Genomic DNA, 11571 nt, shown 5'->3' with positions numbered 1-11571 from the left:
TGCTTACAGTCACCACCTTTTTTCAGACAAGGGCTATGAAAACTCTGTTTAAGGCTGTATTGCATCATCAAAAGGAAGCCTGCAGCCAAACCAGCAAGGAACGCTTTCAGTGCGGGAGCACGGGCAGCGTTTGAACGGAGGAGCGTTTATCAGTTAACGGTTCGGACGGAGGAATGGGGGATGTCACTGAGGGGAGCTGACGCTCTCGCTAGGCAACCTGGGCAGAAAACACCCACCAGAAGCCCCTCAGGGCTTCCCCGGCGACCCCTGACGCCGGTGAGGGACGACCCGACCGGAGCCGCAGCAAAAGCTGAAATAAAATTAGATTTAGCAGGGCGCCAAGCCCCGGGGCACAGCCTCCTCTTCAGCCAGCCGAAAGGCCGCGCAGCCCTTCCCGCGCTTCCCGCCGCGCTCGGGCCGGCCCGGCCCCGGAACGCCGCCCGCCGCCCATGTTTCCGCGGCGCGGCCTTTCGCCGCCGCACCCGCCCCGGAAGGGCGCCGCGGCCGCCGCCGTCCGGGTGCAGGCGGCTCGGTGGGGCAGGGGAGCCGCGTCCCTGAGGGGGGCCGCCGCGCTGAGCCGCCGCCATGGGGAAGAGGCAGCACCAGAAGGACAAGATGTGAGCGGGGAGCGGGCCCGGCGGGGCGGGGGGGCCGCGGGGACACGCGGGGCGGGGGTGGGTGCGTGCGCTGTGGCTGCCCGAGAGTGACCCCGCTGTCTCGGCAGGTACATCACGTGCGCGGAGTACACGCAGTTCTACGGGGGCAAGAAAGCAGGTAAAGCGGTGAAGGGTCGTCCGCCCGCCCCCCGTCCCACCCCCGTCCCCCCCCATTCCCTTCGGTGGGGCGGCTGCTGAAGCGACCCCCTCGAGCTGAGCATCCTTCCGGACCGGCCCCGAACCGCCGCGCTCTGCGGCCGCGGCTCCCGCAGCCGGTTTGCGAGGAAACGGCAGAAATTCGGGGCGTAACGCCCAGATGAGCTGTCCCTGCCCTCCACGAGCCCTGTGCCCGCGGGTAGGGCAGAGCTCGAAGGTAGTTACAGTATTAATCACCAAATTAAAAGTCGGTGCTGTCAGCCTGTCAGCTCTGCTTTGATTTTTTTCCGATTGTGTAACTTCACTTGAGGAGTCTTCTCTGTGGGAGAAGTCCGATTTTAGTTACAGTTTTGCAAGGTTTAGCCCTTGTCATCAGTAAATTGCCACCATGTATATAGCAGAATTTAACTTTCAAATGTTTCTTTGTTACCCATGGTTACCTATGGTTACCTTTGGTACCTAGGTATTTACAATAGACTTATTAAAATTATGTTGTGTTTTTTTCCATAAACAGACCTTCCACGAACTAATTTTAGACGTTTATCATTTGATCACTGCAGGTAAGACAGCAAGTCTACACTATTATTATTAAATGATGCATCTTTTTATCAGGATGTTGATGTTGAACTATTACTGAAGCCACGTTCTTCTGAGGTAGTTACTTTCATTGACTTGTGCCTGCTGCAATAGTAAGGCAGCAGGAAAACATTCATTAAGAACTGAAACAATATCTGTACTTTCCATGATTAGTGTCTGCAGAGATTGGAGCTGATGGCTAAAGGAACACACAAGTGATAAAATAATTCAGAGCAATATCATGTACATTCCAGTCTTTCAGATCTGTGTAATCAGGGTTTGAATCTACTTTTCCCTGCTCAGAATATGCTTGGTCAATCACTAATCTTTCTGAGGCAGTGATTAGGTAGATTGAAGGAATATTTATGCTACTTTTTGTGTTTAGGGTTTACTGCTTGAAGTGCTGGAGTGAAGGATGGGCGTTAGTAGAGGTGGGTTAGAAATCCACATGTAAATTGAAGGTTACCATCCACATCTACGAACTACTGCTGCTTGGCTAAAAGCTGGCTGGATTATGGAAGCATCCCTAACAGGGGATGCTGAATGTGATTGCCAGTTACTCCCTAGCCCATTTCAGTACAAAGACAGTGCGTGTTTCTGCTTTAACTGTCTTTTGTGCTGGCGGGGCCCAACATGGCAATGGAAGCGGGCTGGGGAGTATTACAGCATCCTGTGGCTCTGTGGCTGTCAGCTACATGTTACTGAACTGCACCAGTTCCTTTCAAGGATTCTGTTATTAGCCTAGTTTATGTAGAATCAGGTAGTGGATATTGGCAGCCAGTCAGTATTTTCAATCGTTTAAGCCTTGCTTTAATGTGCAAGTGAATCAGAAAATGTTATTTGCTTATGTCATCATGATTTCCAGCTGATTTTGCTAAGAAGAACATGTACTTTTTTCTAGTTTGTCTCTGCAGCCGTTTGAATACCCAGTTTGCACACCAGATGGGACAGTCTTTGACATAGTGTAAGTTACTGTCTGTTCTTAGCTTTATTTTTGTGTTGCTGAACTGGTTACAGCTGTGTAATCATCATTTGGTTTTAGCAAGTTGGCAAAAATAATCATGCCCATTAGTAGAGGTTTCTGATGGTGCTTGTCACTTATTACTTTATCCCTTTTTTTTTTCAGGAGCATTGTTCCTTGGATAAAGAAATACGGAACCAATCCAATCACAGGAGAAGTAAGTAACAATGGGTATATTCACATGATGTCTTTGCTTTCCTTATGTTCAGTTTCCTATTTAATGTGTGGGAGAAACAAAAATGCCTTAATGAAAGAAAAAGAGGTTGAATGAGAGTGCTATTTTGAAGTATGACATTTGTGAGAACAGCTTTGCTGAAATCAGTGTGGAGATTTACTAGGGATCTCTTTTTAGCCAGAAAAAAAAAGGACTTCTGGATTTGAGACCTGATTTCCCCTCACTGTCATCCTGCTAATGATCTTTGTAGTAGAAAATAATTGGCCTTGGACTCTGTGTGTGGAAGAAAGAGGAGAGCATTATATATATTTTTTTTTTTTTTTTTTTTTTTCCGCTGGATTGTAAATAGTATGGCAGAGGAAATGTGCAGTTCATTTATATAAAACTCCCAGAGTATCTTTCCTGTTTTACAGGTGTGGCATAATTAAAATCTGAATAGATTACCACTTGTTACTGCTAGAGATGCCCTGGACTGGTCATTGGCAGAAAAGATTCTCTACTGCTGCCTTGTATAAGCAGAATTCTAGTCTGTACAGGGCAAGGGGCTGGCAAGCTCACCTCTCCATCTGTGATTAAACTTGCAGTTGTGTTTCCTGACCAAAAGGATATTTGGCTTTATGCGGATTAAAGAGATTAATAGATATAAAACTGCAAAATCTTTGAGTTATCTTGACAACATATTTCAGAAGCTTCTGACCTGCCTTTGTCGTGATAGTTCACTGTAAGACTGGGATTTCACACTGTGATCAGTTCCCTAGTGGTTTTTCTCCTTTCTCTGCATAAATGATCATTTACTTTCTGTAGTAGTGTGACGTTGTGAAGCACTGGATAAACACGGGGTACTGGAAATTCCTTGTTGGAATTTTTTTTTTCTGGTGTGTTAAAAGAGAGTACACTGTTTGTGAGGGCATAGAGAAAAATTTTAAACAGAAATTGTTGCTTGAGCTACTGAAACTTGTCTTTTGCTTCAGTACGTGCAGTTACTTTCCTGAGCGTTAGGTGGCAGCCATTGCACAGGATTGTTGGTTGGTTTGCAGATGGCTTTGTGGTATGAGATTACCTTTGAAACATCTTGTGTTTGATTAAAGACTTTCCCAGCAGACAGATACGAGAAGCTAAATACAGATTCAGCATTCCAAACCCTAAACGTGAACAGGCTGTCAGAGACTCAGTATCTTCACTTATAGCAAACTGCAGGTGTGTTTGTGCGATGGAAAGATGATTGAAGGTCTTTTTTCACACATGAAAAGGCCAATGTATTGTTGAGAAGGAATGGAATTACAGCTATTTCATTTGTTTTCGCCAGCCTCTCACCGCCTTGCTGCTCTGGGCATTGGTTGGGAGTTTTGGGGTGTTGCCAGATCAATTTTTTTTACTCGGAGCAGCTCCATGACACCTGTTCTCATTTCAGACTGTGAACCATGATGTGGTTTAAAATTACTTTGGGTAAATGCTAAGCAAGAAGCGTAATGTGTCTAGTGGTCTTGTGTAATATAGGGAAAGTGAGATTGTTCAGAATATACTTGGTGAACCAGAAATGCTCAAATGAAGTCAGCCTTTGAGATCTGTTAGCTTACCCAGACTTGTGTGCCTGTAGTTGATCTGCAGTGCACCTCCAGCTCTTTTCAACATGTGTCCCCTTTTCCTCTGTATCACTCTGTTTGGGGAGTCCTTTCTGTACAGCTCTGTCCTCCACAGGATGAAGGTGTTCCAAGACCTCTTGGAAGAAAAAGGAGATGCTTGCTCTCCAGAACAGCACACAGCCCTGCAGAATCCAGCCCTGTGGAGCTAGAAGTTGAAGAGTGGGGTTGAAGGATGTGTTGTAATTTAGCCTTTGTTTCCCAGATGGCCAGCTGTGATTTTTGGAAGGGGAGGGTAACGTTGGGCAGGAAGGGGATGGGGTTGCTGGCAGGGTAGGTGGTGGAGGAAGTCAGTGAGTTGAGCTTGTGCATCTCTAGACTATGCTGCCCCCTGTTTAATCTGTCATGGTGTGTGTACCTTCTATTACTTTGTACAGCTTGCTCATTGTGAAAACCAGAAAATGTTTGCTGTAATGAGTTGGTGACTTACAGAAACTCAAGACTCCAGGCCTGTTTAAAAGGAATTGAGCCACATTAGCTGTGAAGCCATGTTTTGTATGGTGACTTACGAGGTTCCTTTGCACACATTGATAATTTGTCATTGGTGATGAGGCTCTGGAGAATTTTTCCATTTTTTTGTCTTGAAGTTAAAAATGTTAATGAAATCCTTTGTGGCTTGTACTTCTGATATTATGGTTTGCTACAGGCCAAACATTTTAGAGAAGTCAATAGGCTACTTGGAAACAACATTGTTAATGGTGCACTCTTGATACTCACTAATTCTGTCTAGCTGTCTTATTTCTGAAGTGGACCCCTCAGTGGAGAATTGGAGAGCCTTGCAATCATTAATATATTTATCTTCACAGTGCTCCCAGGGGGTACGACTGTGCTAGTCTTTTATTAATTGGATGTTTGTGAACTGATATATGAGCGACTTCTCTGATTCTTCTGAATCCTAAACTATCAGACCAGCATTCCTTTTTAAAGAAATTTTGCAATGCCAAGATCGTAGTTATTCTTTGATATGTTTAAAATATTTAAAATGTCTTAGCTTTCCTTCCCTATACTTCCTCATGGTTTATGGTTTATTTTTTCCCGTTTTTCCAAGCATTCTCCTGAGGTACAGTATGGATACCAATATCCATTTAGGAGAATCACCATTGACCTTTGTCTAGAGTTTCACATGAGCTATTCCAGAAAGTAAATTTAGATTATTTTTTTTTTCCCCCCCTTTTTAAGAATGCATTGGGTAGAAAATACTTCTGTTACTACACCAACAATTTTGGAAGAAACAGTGCATCTCTTGCAGCTGAACTGCAGCCTGTCAGCTCACTTACTTTTTCTGTCAGCTTTGTCAGGACACTGCCCTAGCTTATGTTTACACTAAAATTGCATAAAATAAAGAGGAAGGTCATAGTTAGCTCATTCCTTTTTACTGAGAACAGCACTTTGGCTTCTTGAGCTTGCAGATAGTTGCAAGCTTGCCAGAATGTTTCATGTAGCGACAATATGACAGCCCTGACCAGCATGCCCACACAAGTCAGCCAGCTGGGCTGAGTACCTGTTTCCAAGAAGTGAGACTGGTCAGAACGTGTCTGGTTTGTTGGAATCTCAAATATGAACAGATGATAGATCAGCGTGCCTTTTGACCGGAATTTCAAGGAAATTGTTCTTTGTTGCATGGATATGTTATATGTGGGCTGAGCTATTTTTCTCCTTTGCATTGTAATGTGTCTGATGTAAATACCTATTTTTCCACTCTGGTTCAGTGACGTTCTAACCGTGGCAGGCCAGATTATTGTGGTTGTACTTCATCCCCTTTCAAGGCTCTATAACCCTGAGCAAATATCTCTCTGCCCCTGTCTCAGAAGTAGCTACGGTCTTTGTCTTTTGTTTCCCCCTTTTCTGTGGGAATTCAGTTCTTTCAGACAGTTGAAAATCAGTTCATCTCTGGTGTTTGCTTCTAAGGCCTTGGTCCAAAGTTTTGTGACTGTTTTAGGTGCATCTACTTTTATACTCATGTAGAGGGTTCACCTATGTGAATTCTTCCTGTGCTGCTCAGAGCAAACTAAAATCTGTGTGTCTGCTGATCCTGCATAACCCAGAGAGGCAATCCTCATGTTAAGGGCCACGTGCAGCTGTGTGGTGGTTGCATATGTATGTCTCAAAGGGCAAACAGGATTCAGTTGAGTTAATGTAACTTGGGCTTAACATATGCCTAAGAGTCAGGTTAAGACACCTGAAGATGCTGTGTGGGGGATGTATGAGACTAGGAGTCACATTTCTGGTCGGAATGAGGCAAAGCACAGTTTATGTTGTGCCCTGTCTCTTGCAATATTAGGATCCAGACCTACAGGCCAGAGAGAGCTTTTTCTTAAGTGTCACAACGTCTTAACTTCTTACTAGGTTAAATAGGAACATTTTTATAAATTCTGAGGACTTTTTTTTTTTTTAGGGTTGGGGAGAGCCTTTTGCTTGGGTTGCTTCTGAAGATAACCGTAAAAAGGGGTCTGGGGCATGTAAAGAAGTAGTAGAAGGCAGAGCCACTGACATGGAAAATGAGGAATAACTTTGGAGTCCTAAGGCTGAAAATCTCTGACTTTTCCTAGTAGGGCATCTGCCTTCTTGAGAGAGAGCTCTACCCAAAGTTTTATTCTGTGTGCAAGATAAATATTTGCTATTGTTCTCCCACACTCTTAATCCTGTGTTTACCAAATAAAAATGACTTGGGGTGAGATTATGACTAATATGATCAAATAATTGCGGCAGTACAGGTGCCTGCCTCATGCAGTAAGCCTGTCTGATCCACACTTTGAAAGCACCCAGAGAGGCACATCTTGAACCTGCAGTGCCCTGCAGCAATGCCAGAGCCTGTGGACACCTCCTCCCTCCAGCACTGCTTATGTAGGAATGTCAGCAGTGCCCTTCTTTTTAATCATTTGTTTGAAATAAGATTGGTAGGATGATGCTTGCCTGAGTAATTACAGGCACTTTCAAAACCGATAAATTCTTACCCTCGAAAGAAAAAATAGCAACCAAGGCTATTATTTCAAAATTCTGGAAAGTCATTCTCAAATACATTCCTTAAATACGTTTATTAGCTAATTCCTCTCCCAAATGCTGGTGGCTACTGTTACTTCATTTTATTGTGAAAGCATGGTTTCTTTTCAATTCAACCAACTAGATTTCAGTCAGTCTCACAGAAATCAGTTGCTAGTCTTGCTGTGAGAGAAGCTTGCTGACCAGGTTAATGGAAAGGATATGGAGATTATTTTTTTACCGTCCAATATATTAAACCCACTTTAAAAATGAACAAACAACTTACAACACTTTTTTTTTTCCATGCACTGAAAAAGTCTTTGGCTGTCTAAATAAGGGAAATCCTGCCTGAAAAGGATGCAGAAATTAGAGCAAAGGTGAAACTTCCTTAAACATAAAAGTGTTTTTACTGTATATGTATTTTGAAAGCACAGATACAGAAATAGAAAGGACTGATAATTGTTTCTTCACCTGAAAAGTGAACATGATGAGGAAGAGAGCTTAGGTATTTTCTTCTTCTTTTGAAATATTCTGAATAAAAAACCTGCAGCACGTCAGGGGTGTAGGAAATATCAAGTACTGTAGGATCAGGTGTTAAAGTACAGGTTGTGTTCCAGCCAAGGCTTTATACTTCACTACAAATTGCTCCCCACCTCTACCAAATAGTCAGTGCAGGGCCCGTGTGTTTCAGGAATGGTTTCCTGTAAGTGGGTTGCATGAGCTTCACACATTGTTGAGTCAGAGGTGTCAAGATCACAGACAAAACTCATCTGAGTTGAGTGGAATGGGTCTCCAGCCTGAACGGAGGAGAGAACAAGGTCAAGTTTCATGTGACCCATATTGGCTAAATCAACAGTGACTATGGCTTTTAACTCGGTTCGTATGGTCTGTGTGGTAATTTACTGCAGATTGCTGCTTTAATTGTGTTATTCCAGGTGTGTTTCTAGATAATGAGCAGCAAATAATGGATATCATCAGACAAGGATCTGTGATTTGAAGGTGACCTCTTTCATGCCAGCATAGCAGTACCTGCTGTTGGAATACTTTGTCAGGAAAATGTAATAGCTGTAGATAATGTTCAATGGGATGCATTTTCAGAGTGCTTGTCTAGACCTTTCTGCAACATGGTGGTAATACTACCTTAGGATTTTGATGGTCTTCTAAAGATGGCACAGTGCAGCAGGAGTCAGATTTTCCTTGTGACTTTTTATCTTTTTCTCTTGAAAAGTTTTCTTCACTCTTACAGTTTCCAAAGAGAGTATGCTTACTCTGAGCATTTTCATTCTTTGTCTAGATACAAAATCTTGAGAGGAGAATGCTGTGCAGCCCTTCATAGGCAGGCTATCTCAACATCATTTTTCTGTACCTGGACTGCTAGGACTATCTAATTAAGAGCAAAATAGTTTGACCAGTTGAGATATTTTTCATTATGTAGCAAAATTCAGGAGTGAGACATACCCCCTTTTCATTGGTTTTTCTTCAACATCAGAGCACAGCACCTGAAATCCAAGTAGTCTACTAGATTTTCTCCTTGGGGCTTTGGAAATGAGTGATCATTTAGGTGGATCAGTAACTTCAGGTATCATTTGGCTGTAGCATAACTGATGTATAAATGAGAATTTTAATTCTTCTCTAGAGAACCCTTTTCACAGACATGTCAGAAGAAGTCGGCACATCCTCAGCTTTGAAATTCGAAGTATATTTCTTAATTTATCTGATGCAAGTTAGTCAAGTCTTCAGATATTGTATAGGTTTAAATGTCAATTGCTCTCCTTTTTCCCTCTTGTTAAACTTGCCTTATTTTTTCCTGTACATTTGAAGTGAAGGAGGGGAGGTTTTTTCTTGTTTATTTGTAAGAAAAGTTTCAGTGGGGGGTGGGAATACAGTTTTGTTCTGGATGAGTAATAGCTTATTACAGAGCAGAGAACAAAGCTTACAGAAATAAAACCAAGGGAAGCTTTGTTGTTGAAAAATGATTCAGACAAATCCAGCTTAGTTGGTTTTCATGTGTTGCAGAAGGAAGGGTGAAATGATCAGGAACAGAAAACTGGAAGACTCTCAGAGGTCTTCGGGTCTCTTGCAGTCTGCTTTGCAAACTGCATGCTCTGTCTTGAACTGGTGTTTGCTTTCTTCCTGCTATGACTGCCGAGAGGTTCTTCTGATGGCTTTTCATCTGATATCTTCTGTAAATTTTGGGTTTGACCAGCTTAGTCTCGTTTGTATTTGTGCCAAAACTGTGCTTCTCTCTGTTAGTGTTTACAGCTGTGTATTTGGTACAGAGGAATTTAATGCTTTCTTGACATTTTCTTGTTGAGACTTGTATTTTCCTGTCAGATGTTTTTCTTGCCTTTAAGTTCTCTATACCCTAAATGGTCACAGTTGTCCTTCTCTGCATCTGGTTAATTTTAATTTATCTTCTTTGACCAGAGTTAATCTTTATCATACACAGTAAATGCTGGGTGAATGCCTGGTACAGTGGTGGGAATATTTTCTAATCTCTTCCTGAAATACTTTGATAAATTGCACATGATAGCGTAAGACACAAAGCAGTTTCAATGTATGTGTTGAGACGTGAAGGGTGCTTTCAGAATGTGATAATTTGTTGCATTTTCTCTTGATAGCTTGGGTCATTTCAGAAGCGGGTACTTATTTATAAACAAGAGTTATCCAGGACGAGGATTGGTTCTTCCTTTTCTCTTTTTTTTGTTTTGTTTCCAGCTGAATGTTGCTGCCTGTGTTTCTGTGGCCTATGGCAGTCTTTCAGGCATGGGTGGTTACAGCCATCATCATTAGGCATCTCTCTCCAGGTGCATTTTTGTCTGGGGGCAGCAGACACAGGCTGCTGCTCAAATGCCTACAATCCACTTTGAATGAGATAAACTCTTCAATATGCAGTAACTGAACCATGTCATCTTACCTCATTTGCTTCAGAAATTATTAGCTTTTAGTTAACAGTTTAAATGAGTTAATATTTGACTAGTGACCATAAATTTTTAAGGCCCCTGGATAGAAACATGTGAGGACATGATTTCTGCCCAGAGGAATGAGCAGAAAGTCGTGTGTCATAACTAGAAATGGTCATAAAACACAGGGGAGTCAGGGGGATGAAGGTCTCGGTGGGACTGATGACCTGGAAGATGACTCCTTTTTTGTGGGGTTTTCTGAAACTTTCACACTCTACTTTGTTACTGATGAACACATGGATAGTTGGTTGTTTCTCTTCTGAAGTTGTATCTGTTTTACAGTAGTGCACCTAGCACCACTAAGAGTTAGCCTTTATCTGGGAGATTTATTTTTCAATGCCCTGTATCTTTGGGAAACAGTGAGGGTGAAGAAGGTGAGATTTGCCTAGACTTACTGTTCAAGTGCTTTATCAAAAGGAGACATTTAAAACCCTCCAGTGTCATGAGTCACTGGCCAAGCTGCTGTGCCTCCTTCATACCTTGCTGATGGGGATTGTGGTGGTGATGGGCAGTGTCTTACCCAGTAAGCCAGCTCTGGACACAGCCAGGTAAATGTGTCTAGCATTATTCCTAATGCATTATTTCCCTTACAGCAAAAAAGTATTTACATCTAGATTTTACAGACTGAACAGATGGTCCCTTTTTTTCCTTTTCCATGTTTTGGTGGATGTGTGCACATTGGATGGGGTTTTGTGATTGTGACACTTGAAAAACTAGCAGCTGTGAAACGCTCTAGCCTTAAATGAGATGCAGCATGAGGTTTCCCACAGATCCTTACTTGCCTATTTTTCACTAAAATTGGAGACTAGCTTTTTGATGCTTCTGCAAAGCTTTATTTTCCGTGAACCATGTTGTATTTGGCTGTGGGTCTCTGGATTGAGAGACTTCTGACTGCATTAAGACTGCAGCTTTAATCTTGCACATGAAACTACACCTCTTTTTCTCATAGTAATTTCTGTTAATGTGCTCTTTGATAGAGCAACATTATTGCTAATATCTGTGAGCCATGTGTGTTTTCAAGCATATCTTTATGATTCTCTGGATAAGGCTTTGGTGCCCATATGGTGTCAGTTTAATTAAAATTTAAATACGGAAATACAGTGGTCTGGAAGTGGCTAATGAAGGATCTTTTGTGTCCATTTCCATACCAGTTCGGTAGTAGATGAAAGCTGCAGTTAAGCAGCAGCTTCATCCAAGAATGTGAATTGAGGGTATCTTTTTAGCATTTGGTAGACAGTTGTCCATGTGATAAATATCTACCATTTTTGCCGTTGAACTGAACATAGAAACAATAGCTTGAATCATGAGACTATTCTGGCCTCTTGGCTGCTGACCCCAAATTTTTCATGAAATATTAAACTACATGAAGATGGCTTATCTTGTTAAAACAGTGCTGCTGTTTCCA

The 11571-nt window shown here is 42.3% G+C and overlaps 1 protein-coding gene across 1 annotated transcript in view; it reads left to right on the top strand.

Annotated features, from left to right (window-relative positions):
• Positions 1–479: 479 nt before the first annotated feature.
• The window catches only part of PPIL2 (peptidylprolyl isomerase like 2), a 71324-nt gene continuing 60232 nt past the window's right edge, over positions 480–11571 (top strand). The window contains exons 1-5 of the mRNA XM_074887072.1: positions 480–617; positions 725–774; positions 1327–1372; positions 2290–2352; positions 2515–2566. Of these exons, the coding sequence (XP_074743173.1) occupies positions 586–617; positions 725–774; positions 1327–1372; positions 2290–2352; positions 2515–2566 (243 nt within the window). The 5' untranslated portion in view covers positions 480–585. The remainder of the gene's footprint in view (positions 618–724; positions 775–1326; positions 1373–2289; positions 2353–2514; positions 2567–11571) is intronic.

Source organism: Strix uralensis, chromosome 17 (genome assembly GCF_047716275.1).
Source record: "Strix uralensis isolate ZFMK-TIS-50842 chromosome 17, bStrUra1, whole genome shotgun sequence".
NCBI lineage: Eukaryota > Metazoa > Chordata > Aves > Strigiformes > Strigidae > Strix > Strix uralensis.
Note: the sequence above shows the minus strand (reverse complement) of the source record. Positions and strands in the feature narration are given on the sequence as shown.